This window comes from Bidens hawaiensis, unplaced genomic scaffold, assembly GCF_021521415.1.
Source record: "Bidens hawaiensis isolate Kalapana, Puna unplaced genomic scaffold, B.hawaiensis_p1.1 tig00043457_1, whole genome shotgun sequence".
Lineage (NCBI taxonomy): Eukaryota > Viridiplantae > Streptophyta > Magnoliopsida > Asterales > Asteraceae > Bidens > Bidens hawaiensis.
Window position 1 is genome coordinate 60,432 of NW_027497701.1, and position 22,513 is coordinate 82,944.

General features: G+C 35.8%; 1 protein-coding gene and 2 pseudogenes across 3 annotated transcripts; 1 reads left to right on the plus strand and 2 right to left on the minus strand.

Annotated features, from left to right (window-relative positions):
- Positions 1-2,726: 2,726 nt before the first annotated feature.
- LOC143594307 (heat shock factor protein HSF8 pseudogene) lies at positions 2,727-6,081 on the plus strand (annotated as a pseudogene). Its single transcript, XR_013146315.1, has 2 exons — positions 2,727-2,966; positions 4,781-6,081. The product of XR_013146315.1 is annotated as a heat shock factor protein HSF8 pseudogene (transcript).
- A 456-nt stretch (positions 6,082-6,537) lies between these two features.
- On the minus strand, positions 6,538-11,782 carry LOC143594308 (cellulose synthase-like protein D3). The gene is made up of 2 exons (XM_077073644.1): positions 10,929-11,782; positions 6,538-9,070 (listed from the first exon to the last, which is right to left on the minus strand). Exons 1-2 carry the CDS (start codon positions 11,768-11,770, stop codon positions 6,538-6,540), a joined length of 3,375 nt encoding a protein of 1,124 aa, XP_076929759.1. The 5' UTR covers positions 11,771-11,782.
- A 7,006-nt stretch (positions 11,783-18,788) lies between these two features.
- Positions 18,789-20,172, minus strand: LOC143594305 (dolichyl-diphosphooligosaccharide--protein glycosyltransferase subunit DAD1-like; annotated as a pseudogene). The gene is made up of 4 exons (XR_013146314.1): positions 19,993-20,172; positions 19,298-19,385; positions 19,160-19,203; positions 18,789-19,027 (listed from the first exon to the last, which is right to left on the minus strand). The product of XR_013146314.1 is annotated as a dolichyl-diphosphooligosaccharide--protein glycosyltransferase subunit DAD1-like (transcript).
- Between the last annotated feature and the right edge of the window lie 2,341 nt (positions 20,173-22,513).

The window sequence follows — 22,513 nt, forward strand, 5'->3', positions numbered from 1 at the left end:
AACACAATGATGAATACATATTATACAATTACATGAAATGTAAAATACAATGATGAATACATATAACGCAATGACTTGAAACATAATACACAATGGTGAATGCATATAACATAATGACCTGAAACGTAAAACACAATGGAAACTACATATTACGCAATGACATGAACGTAATATACAATGACTAAAACACAATGCTAAGTAGAAAGACAAATGATGAGCACAAAGACACAATAACAAATAAAAAGACACAATGACGTAATCTTTGTTTTAATTGTTATATTTAATATGAGTATCAATTGATAATACAATGGCCAAAATCTATAATACAATGCATAGAAAAACCTAATTAAAAATCATAATGAACAACCAATAACACAATATAAAACACCCACTAATTTTTTTTATATAACAATATGATAATCATATTAAAGATAAAAAACGTTTGTTATTATGGTGAATTTTTTTTTAAAAAATAATGTTGCATGAAAAAGTTATGGACGTTTTAAAATGATTGGGGGAATTCGCATGTGCCTTGCATTTGGAAAGAGAAAGTCAACAAAAGTGGGTTATTACCTTTATGTTCTTCTCATCAATTCTTTTTCTTAAATTAATCTCCACCATTCAAATCTAAGATCAATGGATTAGATTCCTTCTCACCATTCTCATTTTTTATGTCCTTTGTTTTTTAACTTTACCCTAGATAACTATTATATTTATTAGTTATAGTAATTGAGAAGAGAGCATGCATTAATACCTTCTTCATTTATTTTTAAGCATTTAAAACCTAAAATAAAACTAGTGGCCCATATTCATTTCTCGTAGTAATCTCATTTCTCTCTTGAACCATCCCCTATATATATATTATATCACATCAATTTGGTGTAAGAAACATTTTAACTCAAGAACACTTATGAAACCAAAACCATAAATCAACCTACACATAGTCTATTCAGTTAATATAGGTGGGATATCGGTTATTGGTCCTTCAGTGAATTATCAATCAAGATATGGGTCAGAATATCAGTACCGATAATATCGACGATATTAACTGATATTTCCCCGATATATCATTGATATCCCGATACAAGTGTTTTAAGTCTTAATTTTCAACTTTTAGTGTTTTAATGTTAGTGTTTTGAGTCTTAATTAGTTCATACTTGCTACAATTGTTAGTGTTTTGCAAGTTACAAGAGGATAATTTGTTAATAGTAGGAGAGTATATTGAATTATTAGTGGCCAACTCCTTTAACTTTTCAAGTTTTTGTTCGGCCTTATCTGAAACTTTACACGTGTTAATTTTTAATTTGAGAGGATTCTCGTCGGAACGCTTCCCTAAATGACGCCCCAGTCCAAATTTCCTATAACATTAATAAAATAATTAAAATTTAAGGGTCATTTCTCTCTCTAAGAAAAAAGTCCATTTTAAAATTTTTCTCATATTAATTTTTAAACCAACATTCCCTCATATTCATTAGTGTCAAAAGATTTTAAATCGGGAAAATCCCTAAAATAGCCCATCTATAAAATAAGATTCCAACTTTGTCCCCTAAACTTAATATTTCCAAAAATGGCCCTCTCTAACTCATCTTTGACCATGTATTAGGAAATCTAACGCGTCTTTGACGACGTGTTAGCATAACACGTCGTCAAAGACGCGTTGGATTTCCTAACACATGGTTAAAGATGCTAACACGTCGTCAAAGACGCGTTAGATTTCCTAACACATGGTTAAAGATGAGGTAGGCCTCCAAACACTTAGTCAAAGATATGTTAGCATCAAACGCGTAGTCGAAGATATGTTAGCTTTTTTGTTTGTCTTTTTAATATTATATTTTTATAACTAGTTTTACTTATATTTGTTTTTCTTTTATAACTTTTAATATATAAAATTTTATATTATTTCGAATATACCGACGAGACATGCTTACTTTTACCTACTGACCGACATAAACTAACTCAAACTCGAGTCGTGCCAAATTAATATCGAAATATTCAATAAAATTTGACCTCGCTTAGTTTTAAATAAAATTTATGTCGGTCCGCAGATAAAAGTAAACATTTCTCGTCGGTATATTCAAAATAATATAAAATTTTATATATTAAAAGTTATAAAAGAAAAACAAATACAAGTAAAACTAGTTATAAAAATATATTAAAAAAACAAAAAAAAAAGCTAACATATTTTCAACCACGCGTTTAATGCTAACATATCTTTGACTAAGTGTTTGGAGGCCTAACTCATCTTTAACCATGTGCTAGGAAATTTAACGCGTCTTTGACAACGTGTTGGCCTCTTTAACCATGTGTTAGGAAATCTAATGTGTCTTTGACGACATGTTAACATTAAAAATGAGTTAGAAAGGATCATTTTTAAAAATATTAAGTTTAAGGGACAAAGTTAGAATCCCATTTAGTTAGTTATTTTGAGGATTTTCTCTTTTAAATCTAACAATTAAACATGTATTCATGAAATTTAGTTATTTCAATTTTTCCTTCTTAAAATAGGTGCCTCAATTTCCAATCACCTGACAGTCCTTACTATTTATACCATACAAAAGATATTATAAAACAAACAAAACCCCCTTTCCTTTCGTCATAATAATATCTAATAATCACCATTTTCTTCTTCCAAAGCTTTCTCCATACTTCCACTTAAATCCCATTTCATTTCACTTTCTAGGGCTTTTAATTAATGGCGTTCTCACTACCCTAATTCAACCACCGCCATGGAAGCTTCTACTCCACCGCCGGCGCCGCTTCCGGTCTCCACCGTCAATGCTCCGCCGCCGTTTCTGGTCAAAACTTATGATATGGTGGATGATCCTGCCACTGATAAGGTTGTCTCCTGGAGCACTTCCAATAATAGTTTCGTGGTGTGGGACCCGCCGGAGTTTGCCAGAGATCTGCTGCCCAAGTACTTCAAGCATAATAATTTCTCCAGCTTTGTTCGCCAGCTTAATACTTATGTACTCTTCTGCTTCCCTTGCTAATTCAATATTAACTTACTGATTCATTCATTGATTCTCAGATTGTTGTTTTTATATGTGACTGATTTGGTATGTTTGTGATTTTCAAGTATATTAAGTTTTTATCGGTTATCGGTCCGATATATTGGCATATTGGGCCGATATATCACCGATTCCTGATATCAGTTTATTAAGTCTTGATTGTCAATTTTAGTGTTTAATGTTAGTGTTTTAAATCTTAATCAGTTCCTACTTGCTACAATTGTTAGTGTTTTGTAAGCTAGAAAAGTTTAATTTGTTAATGGTAGGAGAGTATACTGAATTGTTAGTGTTAAATTGCTATATATGCATATAAATTCAGCATGATATTAAAATTACCGATATCTCAAATAGCGGTCCTTGACCGATATTATATTTTTTCCGCTGCATAGGTGTTTATCTTCATTTGCAGAGCTTTTGTAGGCGGCATGTTTGACCTTCATTTTATTTCTGATTGTAGAGTTTAAAATAGAAATCAGAATGATTTCCCCTATGTAATGATGATGCTTATCGTTTTAGTTAAGCAAAATACACATCATGCTAACAGAACAGTCTCTTCGTTCTGATGAGGTAGATTATAGGAATGAGAACCTGTGAAATGTGAACCACAGTTCTTGATTCAAAATTGATCTTTCTTGTTGGCAGATTGTATTTTTGAGTTTTAATGCTGCGTATCTGGTATCCATGGTGGATTTTTGTCTTACCAGTTGTTGGCTGCTTTGCCCACGGATTGGGAAATAACTGAGGTTGAAATTTCTCATCATACTTGGCAACTGAGCTCCGTCCTTTTAGATCACCTTTTTTATAGTTGGAATCATATCGGTAAGAAGCAATTTATATATAACCAATTCATTTAGCAGCTCTAAAGCATTACAGATGTCTGTAAGAAGCAATTTATATAACTGACCATGATCCTTTATAAGACATTAAGACTACAGCTTGATCTTGCATACACTTTTGCTAGGCTCACACCGTTCCTTAAATAAAACTAGGTCTTACATATACTTTTGCTAGGCTGACACCCTTCCTTAAATGAGAAGTTTTATGTATAGAAGTACTCCGATCACTTGCTGCAGAATTGTGTTCATAATAGGAGATTATGAATCGAAAAGAAGATTATGAAGAAGTTGGAAAAGAAGTTGTTAATGATTTTGTGAAAAAATTCAGCAGACCTGATTTCACACATGATATTATGGTGATTGCATCTGTTCCAGAGCCGTAGAGAAAATCAGGTGGATAGAAGCTAAAACTTGGATATAGCGACAACTTATGCTGATTTTTTGAGTCATTGTGTCGGGACTGGGAGTATTGTATTCTAGTTTTGCTATAACTGTATATAATGTTCTGAAAGTGACAATCTCTGTTTCATAAATGTGTGTCAAATAAAACTTTTTGACTCTTTGTGTTCTCTTCTCAAAACACCAGTTAATGGACATGAATTTGAGCTAATTGGGAGCTTGAACAGTTCCTCAATTTATTTTTCTTTATTTGTACTCAAAATGTTTTTGTCCTGTATTATGTTTACTGTTGATTGGATACTTTATTTCTTTGCCTGTTTTTCTTTATTTAACCTTATACTTTACTCTCATTGGCATTTGTAGTGTTAGTTGATTTTGTAAAACTTATTCATGTTATCTTGCCATCTGTTATTTAAAGTTATAAAACTTTTCACTTCTAATGTCAGGTTTAAATGCTTATGTTTGCTAAATTATCAGTTTTAAAACACCTGCTAATTGGATTCTCATCTGATTATTTTGAGGTGTTAATATAAGCAGGGATTTAGAAAAGTCGATCCAGACCGTTGGGAATTCGCAAACGAGGGATTTCTAAGAGGCCAAAAACACCTGCTCAAAAATATTGTCCGCCGGAAATCAGCTTCCGGACACACCCAACCGCCTCAACAACCTCACCAACAAACCTCCTTAGTGGGCGCGTGTGTTGAAGTTGGAAAATTTGGTCTGGAAGAAGAAGTCGAGAGATTAAAGCGAGACAAAAACATTCTAATGCAAGAACTTGTGAGGCTAAGACAACAACAAACAACCGATAACCAAATGCAGTCTATGGTGCAACGTCTTCAGGGTATGGAACAAAGACAACAACAAATGATGTCATTTTTAGCAAAAGCAGTTAACAGCCCCGGGTTCTTGGCTCAGTTTGTACAACAGCAAAACGAGAGCACACGCTTGATAACTGAACGGAATAAAAAACGAAGGTATAAAGAAGACGGCGCTATTACAAACGAACATTCTCTCTATGGGCGGATTGTTAAGTACCAGCCCAGAATGAATGATGCAGCTCAAGCAATGATTAAACAACTTGTGAAATTAGATAATTCTTCACCTCGTTTAAATAATTTTAGCTCGGTTGTTACTCTACACGAGGTCACACCACCAGCTTCTAGTGTATCTTATTTACCAGATACAAGCCCGATAATCGATGGTCAAGATCTGCCCGATGTGTCTGATCTCTCTGATCTCTCACAGCTGCAAGAACTGGTGTCAGACGTTAGTGTAGACAATTACCTGAACCCTGAACCACAGAATCAAACCCTCATGGACCCGAATTTGGATGAGGAAAAACTCGCGTTAGAAATTGGAAGTTTTTCTCCTGATCCTGATGTGGAATGGGATAGTAATTTATTAACAGAAATGGAGAAGTATCTGACTGCATACGACCCGTCATGGGAGCAGTTTCTTGAGCAGAGCCCGGAGATGGAGGCAAACACGAATGATGAAAACTCAGGCCCGGTGGATGATGATGTCATCATGGGGAGTGAAAGCAAGCCTTCAGAAACTGAGTCTTCGGGGTCTCAAATGCAGCAGCTTACTGAACAAATGGGGCTTCTTTCTTCAAATACCAGAAAACCTTGATTGTGGTTGGAACATTATATACAAATTTGTTCCACATTGTTGAAGGTAAACAATTAAATTTTAGACATGCATTTAGTCTTTTTTGAGAAGAATATAACATATATAAATCTTATTGTCTTTCACCCTTGAATATTATTTATTGGAGGTAGACCATTAAAAGTAATTTCATCATTGTGACATTAAAATTGTTTGTATGCCACTAGACATTACACCATGGCTCTGTGTGGTATTAGATCTTGGTCAACAACATGGCTCGTGTGACACTAGATCTCGGTCAACACCATGGCTCGTGTGGCATCAGATCTTTGTCTGCATTTCCCATACTCAAATAAGGCACATCCTACAGACATAAGTACATAACACACAAATCATTTTGAACTTGAACTCGAGCACGCAGTTACACAGAGGTTAAAAAGATCCGAGTAGCACCACCATGGTTGGATCCACTTCTCACATTTGTCACATTAAGATCACTAAGTATAGCATTTTAAGTATTTAAGTTTGAATATTTTATAGTAAATCAAATCAAAACCACAAATAAAAACAAGTTGAAAAAACAACTCTTTACCACGATTGTCTATGAAGAATACAAACAAATGAATAATGTGTGTACAAACAATTATACAAAATATCCTAATTCACAAAAATAATAATGTGAACTTTTAAGGAAACTGGAAAGAACCTCCAATTTCACTAGCACCAGCAGGTGGATTAATGGCAACCCAAAGAAGAGAAATGGTGATTGCTATCAGCCCAGACCAAACAAAAACAATAGTGGGTGTCCTCCCTCTCCGGCCCATTAGCCCTTTAGCAAAAGGATACAAATGGGCCAAAACCCAAAAGCTAAAAAACACCCCACCCAATAACCTGCTCCATTGTGGTATGTCACTATATATTGTTCTGCTCACTCCAACAGCAATAGCTATGAGATTTGTCATCATGATCACAATAGGTGGTATCATCAAAGATGTCCATTTGAGGATATAAAGATCTGCAAACTCGTCGTCGTTGTCGTCACCACCGGATTTTGATGTCAAAGTGAACGAGATTTCGATACCGGCCACTACTTTTAGTAGGCCTTGAAGTACTGCAGCAAGATGTGCACTTGTGCCTCCTATCAACCAAAACTGTTCGTTTCGCCACCATTCTTCTAGTTCGATGCCCGACCATTTGATCTCGAGAATGGCTAGTAGGGAAAGTGTTATGGTGATTGAAAGAAGGTATACAAGAAAGGTGACATTAAGGGTTTGAACGATGAATTCACCCGAGAATAATGAAAGAGCCGGGAGGAAACAGTATACGATTAGGAAAACCGAGGTGAACGGGTAGATTCCAACGTTTAAGTATGCGATTCGTTGAAAGATGTTCATTTTCGGGCTCGCTAAAAGTGCATTGTTTTTGGAGAAGAATATTTCAACTGAACCCGTGGCCCACCGAAGCACCTGGTGGAGCCGGTCGGTCAGGTTGATTGGGGCGGTCCCACGAAAGGCGTCTCGTTTAGTCACGCAATATATTGACCTCCATCCCCGATTATGCATACGGTAACCCGTGACCACATCTTCGGTCACTGATCCGTAAATCCATCCCACTCGGTTTCCCCATTCGGTTTTATCCTCGTACCAACACGAAATCACACTAATCGCTTCCGCAACAGTGGATGCATCTAAGAGCTCTTTAGGAATCATGAGCGCACCGGGTGGTCGCCCGTTTTTAACCGCAGGGTGGTCAGCGAGCGGTCGACCTTGGAACTCAGCTATTGGGATTGTGTCGATTAATAAACTCGAATTACCGAACTTTTTTGGGAACAACGAAAGATTCACATCCTCATCATCCGAATCTCCCATTCTTAAAGCTCGGTTTTCAACCGTTTGTTTGCGCCGAGGGAAACAACTACAACAACCCGAGTGATACTCTTTGAACCGGGGCGGGTCAAACCCGTAAAGCGCGGTTCGACGAAAGAGCGTTCCGGTCCCGACATAAACCGGGCCTTGAAGACCATCAAGAGCCCGCATGTTTCCATCAAAGAAAACGGTGTTGTGATTTGCATAACGGTCCGAAGGGTCAATACCTTCAAACCGTTGTGGGAACTGCACGTAACAGATGCGGTCCCCACCTCGGTCCATCATGAAACACATTCCTTCTCTTATGGCTTGTGAGTTGTAGATATAATGATCACAGTCAAGGTTAAGCATGAACGGTCCGTTAGACATAATAGCCGAGGCCCGAACCAAAGCATTCATGGCTCCAGCCTTCTTGTTATGATCATAACCAGGACGTTTTTCACGAGACACGTAAACGAGAAGTGGGAGTCGGATATCAACTTCAATGAAATCAACCGGGCTCCCATCATCGTTATCAGTACCATTAAGTGGATCATCACTTGGTGGCTTCAACATAACCTGAATGATGCCTGCATGATCACCTTTAGAATGATCTGGAGCCGGGATCGTCCATGTCCCGGGCCAATGTGTAGCATCCGCCATCCATGTAGCTTTCGGGATCTTAACGGGCTGCAAAAGTTCATCGCCAACAGTTTCCTTTTGAAGCTTCATAGCTTTAATTTCCTCTCTAGCATTATAAGCATCAGACCGTCTCCTAATCGAATCAGGAAGCCCGTTAATCCGGACTTTAAACTCGTCATACTCCCGTTTGACCCGCCTTCGGTCCTTAACAAAGTCCTGTCTCATTTTATTCTTAAACGGGTCTTTTTTCAAATTAAAATACGACTCAGGGTTTCTCGGCTCGATATCATGCTTCCTACAAAACGGAACCCACAAATTGGCAAAGCTTGCGGCTTCTGCCATGGCTTCAAAGGTTAAAAGAGCACCACCATCATCAGAAACATAACATGATAGTTTATCAACGGGGTAATCAGCAGCAAGAATTGATAAAATGGTGTTTGCGGTAACTAAAGGCGGTTCTTTTTCAGGATCTGCTGTGGAAACAAAGACATCTACACCCGGGAGATCAGACTTTCCCGACGGATCAGATTCAAACTTCTCTTTTAAAACTTTGAGGTCTGTTGCACGGTTAATGGGTGCGAGTTTAGGAAGTTGGTCAAGAAGCCAAGAGAATGCAAACCAGATTTCGCAGACGATTGACATGAACCAAAGCCATATTGCATCTTCATTCGGGTGAGTGATTCTCCAGTGAAGAAAGAATCCAAGAACCACCAGCCGAATTAAAATTAGAAGCCTGCATACACAGTCATCAAGTTATTACAAAGCCTTAAGTATTGTCAAACTTTTAATAATTAAAATGTTTCAGTTCTGGTGAATTAGAAACCATATAAAGATAACAAGCATAAGTGATAATTTCGACCCATTTACTTTATGAGCGAGTCAAGTGTAACACTTAACGAGCAAAATTAAGGCATTTCTACCAAACCAGGACGATTATGTAATCTACTCTAAAGCAGACCAGATCAAATTCAATCAAAGTGTACTTTTGCATAAAAACCTCCAAATGTTTATGCAAAAAATATATATTTCCTAATAAAAAAAATTTGATTTTTTTGTAAATTATCAAAAGGATTTCTCAAAAGCCAGTAACCCAAATGCATATGTTAAACATAGAGCTTGATGAGGTAGAAATGTGTTTTTTATATTTTGATTGTTATTATATCCTTTTCTAAATCAATTAGATCAAACTGAATACTCAATAAAATCAACAAAAGTTAATGTTAACTTAATGTTTTGACAACAGTGGATTTGTTATTTATTTTCTATTCCTTCTTTTTTTGTGGTCTTTGCCTTGAATTGTTGGCTTTTAAAAAATCCATTTGACACTAGATATTTATAAAAAAAAAGTCAAAATTTGAAAACCACGTTTGATCAACCCCCAACAACCCTAACTCATTCAAACTGCCCCAAAAATTACAGCTTTGACTTTCCTCGCCCGTCCATTATACTATCTTTGATTAGGTATGTAAACGAACCAAACAAACACGAACAACGCTTGTTTATGTTCGTTTTTTTAATTTTAATCGAGCAAACAAACGAACACCAGCATTTTAATGAACGTATTTTCTTGTTCATGTTTGTTCATTGAGAAAATGTTCATGTTCATTTATTTCTAGTCCAACGCAAATGAATGACGAACATTAACAAACTTAAGTGAACAAAGAAAATGAACATTGTTTTGGTTTTTTTGTTCAATTTGTTAGCCAATTACCGAACGCTTGATTCTAAAATTTGATTGGGTGATGGGTTGATGCATGACGGGCCAGTTAGTGTTGGTATAAATTTAAATAAATATATGTAAACAAACAAAAGTAAATGAACGCCCTGCTTGCGGTGCGCGCATATAATGTATATATGTGTGAACCATCGGGTGGGCAAAAGTAAAATTGCACTAATTTTGACGTTATTTTACTAATCTCGTGAAAATAACGTTAAAAGTGGCGGAAGGTTAATCAGGCATCATGTGGTGGCGTTGATAGCCGAAAGACAAGGGCACATGCACCGATCAGCCGGTGTCCCGATGATTGAGTGCTATGTGCCTTATGTCCAAGGCTTGATGCAAAACTACTATCGAGCCGGGGGTCTCACCGGAAGCAGCCTCTCTATCCCTATGGGATAGAGGTAAGGCTGTCTACATCTTACCCTCCTCAGACCCTACCATAGCATTGCTATTGGTGGGATATACTGAGTACGATGATGATGATGATGATGAAACAAAAGTAAATGAACATAAATGAATGCTCACGAACATAGCATGATGTCATGTCCGTTCATTTAACTAAATGAACAACTTTTTATGTTCATGTTCGTTCATTAGTTAAATAAATTAACATAAACAAACTTCCCATCAAAAGGTTCACAAACTGTTCAATGACTGCTAGGTTCGTTAACACGCCTACCTTTGAAAGAATCTAGTAAGAACTGAACTAAAAAAGGAATGATGTTTAACATGCCTATTGTAAAGCATCTGAAACCATAAATTTACCATAGAATTAAGGCAATGAAAGATAAATGATGCACCAAAAACGTTAAAGAATCGGTAGCTCGACTCAAAGCAAAATAAAATACCACGATGTCATCAATGTACATACCGATAAGGACTTATAATAGCTGCAGGTATCTTAAGTTTGCGAGTAAGAGGCCGCCAAGGCTTGTTAAGAAGTTCCAGTTGTTCAACCGGGGTAACGCCGGTTCCATCCTCACTTACCCCTTCATCTTTTGGCCAAAACGCGTTCCCATAACCGTACGTCCCATTCGTCTCAAACAACCAACGGTTATGATCAAAATCCCCTGTCTGGCTCTTAACCAAAGCCGACTTACTTGACTTCATCATCGACAACCTCCTCTCCATCTTTGCAGACAATCGTCTCTCGTATCCAGCATTCGGTGGCAGAGGTAAAGGCTTGTTTAAGTTCTCATCAAGATCCGTTTGTTTATACGGCTCTTTACACCCCGGGCACTTCCCATCACCCGTTTTCACAGCGTCGATATAACAATCCCGACATATTTTGAAATCACATTCACAAGGAAGAATATCCACACCCCTCTCATCACTCATAACACTTTCGTTACACCCCGGTACTTGACAACAAGACCCTTTTGCACCCGCCATTTGAGGATGACTAGTTTCGGAATCAATCACTTTGTCCATCAAATGAGCCCGTGTCACACTGTTGAACCCGCCAGTAAAAAGTGAATTCGACACGTATTGTTCTTCTACTTTTTGTGAAATGGACGGGTCCATCGGTTGGTTATCGGGTGTGGGAGGTATATGAACTGTGTAGTTCATAAATTCAGGACTGCCGATTTCAGTATCGAATTCTTCTCTCGAATAATTAACGTATCGTCCCGAAGCGGTTCGTCTAGCAAATGTCACTTGTGATGGAATTGCGCCCCTTCGCGGTTGTTGTTGTTTGGGTGATCTTGAAGGCATATTTAAGTTAAGTTTGTGTTAAACCTGAAAGTAAACACAAGAACTGATCATATATATGACTAGATATTTGTTAGGAAATATATTAAATTATTATAAGAAAAAATAATAAAAAGAAGCGTGTGAGGAAACAATCAAACGAACGACGTAAAGACTGAAACATATGTATGGACATATTCCATGTACGATATGACAACTGTACTTAACGAAGCTTCGAATAATATCATATTAACGCTTCAAATAATATATGCTTTCAGTAATACCGGCTCTCCATTAATAAGGAATAAGCCATAAAAAACAGTGTGAAGTGGAAGATTATTATTATTATTATTATTTAGTAGATTAAATGAATTACCTGAGGATGTTAAATTGTTTTAAGAGATGACGTTGACAGCTCTTGTCCGGATTCTAGTAAGAGAGAATCTTAGGAATAATGATCCAAGTGGTTGTTTTGCTGGAACACTGTCCGAACAAAGTTAGAATTAGGAACGAGAGGGTATTGTCAGTATCGATTAAGTGTCAACTATTTGATGTTTCGAGATCGGTACTGTTTGTTTCAGTACCAGTATTTATAGAATTTTTGTTTACAGGACTGATGCCGAAACGAACATTTTTGGTACCAGTACCAAGAAAATCGGGATCGGGAAATTCGGGACCGGTACTGGTCGGTACTGAACTCATAATCCTTGGTTAGAATCTGGAATTGAGTCGGCCATAAATAAACGCGAGCCCAAAAACAAAGTCGTATGATAAACGAGCCCAAGCTTTAGAATAAAACTCATAACAAGCCAAACTCGAGTTCAAAACTTCACGCTACCATAAGTTAAAAAAGTTGACTTCACCGTAGACAGACTCGACTCGTTTGCGTCCTAGGTAAATAAGATTAAGATTAAAAACACACAAAAGAAAATAGAAAAGGAAATTAAGAAATAAAAACAACGGGCAAAATCGATGTGGGTCAGGGCACTCGTTTAAAAGTTATTAGTTTTTCCCACTAAAAGTATTTCAATTATCCCGGCAACTCGTAGCACCTTGCCGACCCGGCAGTATCTCTTTTCGGCCAAATTGTATTCTAACTTAATTTTAAATTAATTATTATTATTATTATTAATTACGAACTTTGGTGTCGCTAAATGCCGATTGAGCCACCTGGCGATACCGTATTGGTCCTTGAATTTTATTTGTTTTTTTTTGTTTTTTGTTTTAGTTCTGGTATCGTGACAATGAAAATCGAACGAATTTGTGTAGACTCACTGCATTTTGTTTTAATTTCGGTATCGTAACCAATGTGACAGAAATCAGCCGAATTTGCGTAGACTCGCCGCCTCAATTTCCGGGATCGACAAATGCTCGGATCTTCCTAATGCCCGAGTGTTACCGATTGACGCCACTCAATTGATCACCTCAACTTTTATATGTTTTCGTTTTATTTTTGGTTTTTAGTTCCGATATCATAGCACACTTAACCGAAACCGACCGAATTTACGTCGACTTACCACCTTAACGACCTGGACCGACAACATTTGGATTTATCATCATTCGGGTTTTACTAACCTGTCCGGCGCCACGCCGGGTATAACACTAGTTATAGAAACTAACTAAACTGTACTTTAAACGTAAAAAGAGTATGATATCTATCTTATAACAGGCATCTTAAAGTTTATTTATTATTTTAAAATAACTAGATTACAAGCATGAATTTTTATTTTATATTAACTACACATGTATGTAACCACTGAAGAAAAATTCAAGAGTCAATATTACAAGGCGTGACAATATTTTAATTTAAAGTAAGATATAAAAAAACCTTATCTAAAACACACTTCAACAAAAGTGTGCAGTCTTGGGTTGTCTATTATTTTAATATTTTATGAATTTATATGTTGATTGATTATGTATTTACTTCATCACATCGTTAGATCTTTTCATTTTATGCTTTGTCCATGAATCCATGGGACTCGATTTATAATATAAGAGTTTATAGGGAAATATGATTAGATGTTATTATAACTTTAGATGTTTTTATGAAAGTATATTTGTATTTATTAACTAAGAGTTTATATGTAAAGACGATTAAGTTATTTTGTAAACACGAAGGCCGAAACTTTGTAACCCAGACCTATACTTCGGGAGCGTCGCATCCGCACAAACAATAAGAACATATCGTTCTTAGAATTTTTGGAGTCATTTCTAGGAATGTGAAAGAGAGAAGGAACGAAGTTGTCAATCTCCACGAACACCCTTAACCGGATTGTGTGAGAGGAGAAGAGGGGGTCCTTACTCCTTACGCGTCTTGAGAGCAATCCAAGCAGGGTGACATGGAGTTGTGTGTTGGACAATCCTATTAAAGATGCTTTAACTGTAAGTTATGAATAAGGTAGTTTTACGATGTATGTGTCAACATCCACTCATTACATAGTTATTTATATATCAGAATATAAATCTTAAGGTATATGTGGCATATCTATATGTTGGACTCGGTCTGCCCAAGACACATATTATAATTGATGTGGCTAGTACGTTATGATCCAAGTCGGGTCATACCCAATAACAAGCTAGACAAACCCGATAATATTTGTTTATATATGATATGATCATAGTAAATAAATATTAACACTTATGTTATTTGAAAAAGGATTTCTAAATACATTGTACTTGTGATATAAATAAATTATATGGATGATTTATTTTGAGAGAGAGCATTTCATAATGTTATTTAAAGATGGTTAAAATAACTATATGAAAGACATATTTGATCTTGCATGAAACTTATGTTATGTAGCTTTTATATATATTGAATATGTAACATAATGTTATAGTATGTTTAAAAATTTTGAAATTTTGAAAGAGTAAGGAGAGAGAGCCCCCCCCCCCCCCTCCTCTTTTCTATCTTCTCTTTCTTTCTTGGTTAAAAAGAACATGCAAGTCTTGTGGTTGGGTGATTTTGGGAGGTGCCTTCAAGACTCACTCTTTCTCTCTTATTTTTCACAAGACATAAAACTTCTTTTTTCCATTTTCCTCTCTTGACTTTTCGGCCAAGGAAGAAAGGCAAGAAAGAAAGGTTTTTCCAAGTGTGATTCCTAGCTATACAAGGTGTTAGTTGAAGGCTTGGGGTATACAAGCTTGAGGTCTTCTCTCTTGAAGATTCGTCATTCAACCATCTCCCCTTCAATCTCACAAGCACTCAAAAGGTTGACATGCATGTGTGATTTTATGGTTGTTTATGTTTTGTAAGCATGTATTTCGTATATGAATCCGGGTTTTGGGTTTTGTATGTATAAATCGTTTTTATATTCATCATATTAACAAGATTTAAATTATATATTTCCGCTACGTTTTTCATAAAATGAGGTTTTTATGGCTTTGATAATCTTATTAAAACCCAACACTATATGCACGCAAAGGAGTAACAATAGGTTATTATGTTGTATCAGTGTCGCCTAATTTTGATCAATGTAAAAGCTAATTTGAAACCAAAAAAAATAATATTGAACACTCAAAACTTTATCAATCGAGCGTCAATCAAATATTCTTTTGGTAGTTCAACAAGAAGTTGAGCAACTTCGAATTCAATTTTAATTAAAAGCTTTTGAATCAAATTTCAGTTATTATTTATTATTAAAACTAGCTTTTATCACCCGTATTACGGGGCTGTTTTCATTTTTCGTTTATATAGAGGTAGGGTCATAAAATAGAGAGATATGCCCAGAAACTCTCAGTTCATTAGATGCTCCCGCAGATCATTCTTACCAAGAATAATACTCGTGGAAGGCATTCGTCAGAATATACAAACCTTTTCGAAGCCTGCGGGAGACACCCGCATGCGGAAGAACGAACAAGCTCAGACAATCCTGCTAAAAGCTGGTGGGAGACACCCGCATGCGAGAAGAAGAGTAAATTCACGTCATTGGGGTAAAATAACTAAAAGATCCTTTGATAGCGACGTTTACCTTCACAAGAGAGAGCACGTGAAGATGTAACAAATAAGGGAGGGACAACAGAACATTTCTCAAACGACATGGCACATGGTCAGCTGTTGAAACCTATCAAAATTGGACAATTATTGCTCCATACTATGGAACACATCTTTTTGACAATGACAGCCCAGCCAATGATTCCCTTCTACCCCATGCTATAAATACCCTTATAAAATTATCAAGAGGTATTCATTCACAACAACCATAATACATCAATCACTTCACATTTAGTACTTTCTCTCTCTAAGAATAGTGACGGACTCTCACGCTAGAGGGTGATTACGAGAAAACCCCCCATCTTGTCCTTCTCGTAACGAGCTCACGGTGGTTTGTTTTGCAGGATCCGGATCTACTTGGAACTCGTTTGACCAAGCCACATTCCCAAATCCTCACTTGTGGGAGTGTAGATCTAATTGTACTTACAACTTTGGATCCGTGCTTCTTTATTGGCGTCATCCGTTTTGTCTAGAATAGCTTTTTTGTGGTGGTTTTTGGTTGAGATGAGCCAGATTCGGCAAAATGTTACTGGTACTCCATCATTTGCCTGAGGAGTAGTCACCATTGGTGGTCCTAGTCCCGAAGATGGCGGGCATTTAACGGTTGAGAATCGACGACATCAACAGACTCCAAATCTGGAGACTAGATCTGGAGGGCCCCTTCAACTTAGGGAGAAGGAAACATTAGTTCGACGTCACCAGTTTGTATCTAAACGACAAACGAAAACTCCCGAAGAGTGGTTGCGCTGATGTTCGGGTATTTTGTACATATGTTAGTGTGTTAATTATGTAGTATTGTTTAGTATATTGTTAGAACTTTGGTACTTCATACGTGCTTGTGTGTTTCAGGTCATTGATCGTTAAAGATGCTAAATTGGAGACTTTTACGAGCATGGAATGATATCTTGGGAAGACCGGAGTATAAATTGAAGTCTTAGGAAGTGTTAGAAGGATTCGGGAGGAGTTTGGATGAGAAACCTAGAGCCGATGCTAAAACTGAACAAGTTGGGTTCACAAAAAGCGACCAGAAAGTAAAACGAGCATATCCTGGGCTAAAAAGTAAGTTACGGAATCCATAATATATGAATTTCGGGTTTCTCAACGAGAGGAATCCAAAAATGAGGTTACCTACCATCGCGTAGCGCGATGGTATGGTCCGCACAGACGGGAAATTTAGGGTTTTATGTTATATTCGTTTTGACGACCCTAGACGCCATTCTTCACCTTCCAGGCGATTTCCAGAGCAGAAGAGCAAGTCCCGATCATCCCCAATCATCTCTAAGTGTCCTACATGGCCTACCAGATCATAACCGAGGCTTGAGAGATGCCGATGCGCGGCTAGTTTCTTCGAGTCATACCCGGGATGTAGAGTATTGTATCTTTCAGTTTTTCTCATGTATTTAGAATGAATTGATTGTAATGATCTTTGATTAATCTATGAGTATTGATGTTTAGTATTGCTGTGCATTCAATCGGTTTAGGTTTTTGTCGATCAGAACGATTAGTTTGCCGGTTGCTATAATAATTGCTCGTAGGGTTGTTTTGACTAGTTGAATGTGATGAAGCATACGCTTTCCCTTAGTTGAGTCACACTGGCAGGGACTGTTTGATAACCAGTGCCGTGTGTTAGTAAGCGTTGATGCCTAAGGTTTGTCTAGTTAGTCAATCGGTATTAATCAGTGATTGTTAATCTGTTAAGTTGCATGAGTTTGCTGTTAGGTTAATTACTTGGACTCCCGGGTGTGATTTGTCTTTGTTAATTGATTGAACACGTGATTACTTGCTTGCTTGTTATAACATATAAACCATTTGCTAGTGTGATCAGCACTTTAATTGAATTACTTCATAAGTTTAGAAATTGATTTCACTTCACACTGACCACACACTCCTGGTGGATACGATACCTGACTTACCCTAACTGCTTAGGTTAATTAGGTTTTTGCATGACTCAAACGACGGTCATCATGCACCAACATGAATAAAAGAGAAAATTAGAAAATATATTATTTGAGATTTAAGCGAAATCTCTCATGTAAACCATAACTCGAGTAGAACTAGGGTACTGCAGATGGGTGTGGCACAAAGTCGAGTACAAACAACTAATTACTCTAAAAGGATAAAGAGAATCAAGGAGACAACATGTAGACCAAGTCATAACGAACAAACATTTGAAGTAATAAGTAAACAAGCAAGTACTTCATGGTCCCTTTCAATGCAAAGGATGCTAATGGCGTTGCTCAGATAAATCAAACAGATGAATGTGAGAGTCTAAGAAAGCCAAAAAAATGGTCTTCGGGCCATCTAAAGTTATTGGTAGAGAGGAGCCGCAAAGAGCTCATCAACATCACCAGAGCAAGGAGTGAACGAGTGATGATGAATCAAAGCGGGACGGAGGAGCAAAAGTTTAATCCCTGCCGCTGTAAAGGGTAATAAAGAAGAAGAAACACGGGAAAGGTGGGAAGGGGGGTAGATGGCGATTCCATTTTTCAAAACTTTCTTAGTATAGAACATAACGATTAATTTAGCGATATAGAATTTTTTTTATCACGATTAAAGATTCTAAAAAAAAATCGATCGTGCAAGTAGTCGAAATTTCAAGGTAAAATCAGTGGAAGAGACATATATATAGGGTATGTATCCACATATATTGAATTGCGGATACAGAAATGATAAAATCGTTTTTGATTGGATCGAATAGGAGCCTCCTATAGAAGATGAAAGAAGATAGACAAGAAATCATAGACAAAGCTTTTTCGAGACAGGAATCAGCATCTATCTAATGAATTAAACGATTCCGAGAAAGAAAAAAGGGAACGAGATGATCGCAATGAGATTTTTTATCTCAAATAGGGGGATATGGCAAAATTGGTAGACGCTACAGACTTAATTGGATTGGGCCTTGGTATGGAAACTTACTAAGTGATAACTTTCAAATTAACGATATAATGGTTACTTGGCATGAATTTAACATATTTTTTACATTGCCAGTTAGCGATAGTGTTAATCAAGTTAAGAAGAAAACTTAATAAATTGCAAGTAGAATAGGGAGACCAACCGCATAAAAGTTACTTTAAAATTAAAAGGTCTGAACACTGAACGGTATATGTATCCAAGTATCATGTAGCAACAACTTAGGGATATTCAGGTAATTCTTAACATCAAAATCTATGTCATAATCTTGATGTAACAGCCTAAGATATAAGTTATCCAAGGAAGTTCATGATCACTAAATGCAACACCAAATTGCACAGAACAAAATCCGCAAAAGCACGCTCAGGAGGTAAATCCTGCAACAAATTTGAAAGCAAACATAACGTGCAAGAAGATTGCAAATCATCAAAAGTGCGGAACTTTCAAAAGCTTTAGACCTCAATCAACATGTTTGAAAGTATATAGCTAATAGGAAACAAGAAACATACCTTGAATTCCTTGTTTTCTTTGTTTACTTGGATACGAAGACAAACTTTAGCCAAAAAGATGATCAAAAGTTTTTTTGAGAAATGGTAACCCTGATTGAAACGGAACGTATCCAAATAACTGAATATGTATAATCTTACCAGCAAGAACAGCTGTCCCTACACAAGAGAGTACACCTGAGAGAAACGAGTTGAACGGGAAGGAACCAACAATGGCCATGTAAACCACCTGGTAATAACCAAAACATGTGAAAACCCTCACATGAACTAACTTTATTTATAACTAAAAATAAAGTTGGGCGAGTCATGAGCCAAGAACAAGCCTAAACGATCTCAGGTTCAGCTCGACTCGTTTAGAGTTTGTACATTAACGCATGGTACACGCTCAAAAATAATAACTGAAAAATCCTAAACTAATCATACACAAGTCCACAACCGATATTAGGGAGAAAGGGTTTTGAATTTTTGACAGTTGTGCCTAAGATATTTTAAGTTTCCCAGCCCATCATTGTGAACAAATTGCAAATTTGCACCGAAACCTTGGACCTGATGCTTCAAGTGAACAGGACATATGTTCCTAACACTAACACTAACACTAACACCACAAGCTAATATGGTTGCATTTGAAAGTGAATGAAATAGTCAAATTGCAGGTTGTTGCCTGTTTACCTGGCACTTTATTGTACTCGTTTTGGTTTTAATGAGAAATGGCAAGATTGATAAAAATAATAATAATAATAATAATAGCAGCTTAAAAAAACAACCAAATTACTGTTACTATTGATTCAAAACAAAGTCAACAAAATGCAGAGAGATTATTAAGTATAACAGAATACCTGAATGAGAGCGGTGGACACAGCAAACAGCACGTACAGATCTATGATCTGGAATTAGGAAATTGGCTTAGAATTAGAACACACACAAAATAAAAAACTAAAAAGATGGAGAAAAACAGAACGCAGAGAGTGAAACAGAGCTTGCGCATCATCCTTTGTTGTCGCCGTCGACTTCCCCATTTGCTTCACACAAAACCAGTCCACAGATCAAAACGACAAACCCTAATATAGCTCAGTTGGTTAGAGCGTCCTGCTAATAACGCCAAACATAATAAACATAATAGATTTAGGGTAGTAGAACCGGGTTTTAGTACCATACCCCTACAAATATGCAAGTGAGTTATAATTAACTATACTTAGCATTGTTATTGGGTTGTTAATATGATTTAAAAAATCACAAGTGAAATAAAAACTCAAAATGAGGACTAAAATGAATAACATTGAATTGTGGTCAAGGATGAACAATGAAGTAAAGGTCGAGGTGCAAAAGATGTTTAAGTGGCCAAGAGAAGTTGTTGACTTGAACAACAAATTTGAAGTAAATGAAAGTTGTTTGAGTTTATAGGCTAGATGTTACTTTTTAGACTAGTAATGAAGATATTTTAAAGTTATGAACGCATACATTAATTGATGTAACAAAAGTCAGATGTTAACAATGACGGTGTTAATAATGTCCTCAAACAGGTTTTTATGATCGAATGGTGGAGAAATAGAATATAATGTTTTTAATTAGTTTTTAAGTTTACGATGTGTTAAATTGAACTCGGGTTTAAGGCTTATTACTGTGATTTGTGGATGCTCTAAGAGTTTGAGTTTGAGTTGAATAATTAATTTTGTAAAATACGCGTATTAGTTTTACAAAATAAGTTAGAAGTAACTTGTAACTTATTTTTATATTTTTATATGAAACTAGATTTTATCCCCCGTATTACTGGGGTTGTTTTACATTATTCTTTTTCAATATTTATATATGTATATTTGGATTTTAATTTATTTATTGTAAGAAAGTTAATAATTAATATACTTGAGGTTTGATGATAAAATGGTTTCACAAATAAATGATATGCTATAATCATGTTTAAAAACTATCTGGGTTTGGTGATACCCATTACCGTTTATTTTCTTTATTATAAAATTGTTTCTTAATTATAAATAATATCTTTTTTAAAAATAAAATAGGGTATTAATTTTTAGTATATTCCTATTTTATACGATATTCATATCAAATATTTGATAAAATTATTTTTTAATATAATGAGATGTTATAACCCGTTTAAGAGCTATCTAGGTTTGCTGAGACCTTTACCCGTGAATTCGAGTAAAATATGTGAGAAGCCTTCATTTACAAATAAAACAATCTGATGGCTTGAGAGAATGGTTGTTTTACATTTTTCGTTTTTTAATATTTATTTTTTGGATTTTAATTTTCTTTATTGTAAGAAAGTTAATGATATACTTAGAGTTTGATGATGAAAGGGTTTCATAAATAAATGATACATTATAACCCGTTTAAAAGCTATCTGGATTTGGTGACCCATGACCCGCTTATGTTTTTTACTATAAAATTGTTTATTAATTATAAATAATATCTTTTTCTTTTTAAATTGGATATTAAATTTTAGTATATTCCTATTTTATAGGACTTTCATATCAAATAATTGGTAAGATTAATTTTTAATTTAATGAGATGTTATAACCCGTTTAAGAGCTATCTAGTTTTTGTAAGACCCATACCCATGAATTTTGGTTAAATCAATGAGAGACCTTCATTTAAAAATCAAGAAATCTGGTGGCTTCCATAAAAGAGGGGAGCGACCACATCGCGACACATCGGATTTTAGGGTTTTCGTTTATATATATTATAGATATCAATAAAAAAAACCATTATTTCCGTCAACTCACAATTACAATTAAGAAAATAAAATGTAAAATAGAATTGACGTTGATTTCCTCTATGGATGGATGATGCACAGTTTTTTTTTTTAATACGTATATAAATAGCTGCTAATTTGTTGATAAGAAAATAAAATATTAGTTATTACTTATTAGGCCATAAGTTACAAAATGTTAATAAACTTTTCATGTTCTATATTTTGGAATGGTTTCAAACTGAGTTTTTATAGCACTTTGAATTTGTGTAAGATTTCTAGAAGTTGCTTCTTAGTCTCCATTTGTTTCTTGACTTTTTATTATATTCTTGGTCGATCATTTTCAAGAGGCACCCCCTACTCCCCTACCTTTCATTTTAAAACGTTGACGTTGCATGTAGCTCACAAAGCTTCATTAATGACATATTAACGTAACTTATAAAAGGAATTAGTCATTTGTAAAATTATTTGTTACCAAGATCGTACTCAAGTTCAAGTTATGTACAAAACATCATGGTAAGCTTTAAATACAAGTTGTTTCGCATTCTTTATCAAAGTATAGTTTGTGGTCAAGTGGTTAACACATGTTTTTTACAAGAAAGACGCGAGAATGAGTGTTATTAAATTTGGTTTTTGCTGTTATTTTTTACTAT

Bases quoted from the DNA above. Each gene is read 5' to 3' on its own strand.
- LOC143594308 (XM_077073644.1), bottom strand. From the start codon at position 11,770: ATGCCTTCAAGATCACCCAAACAACAACAACCGCGAAGGGGCGCAATT. The intron at 9,071-10,928 runs GTATGTACATTG...CTGTGTATGCAG, and splicing joins GCTATTATAAGTCCTTATCG to GCTTCTAATTTTAATTCGGC.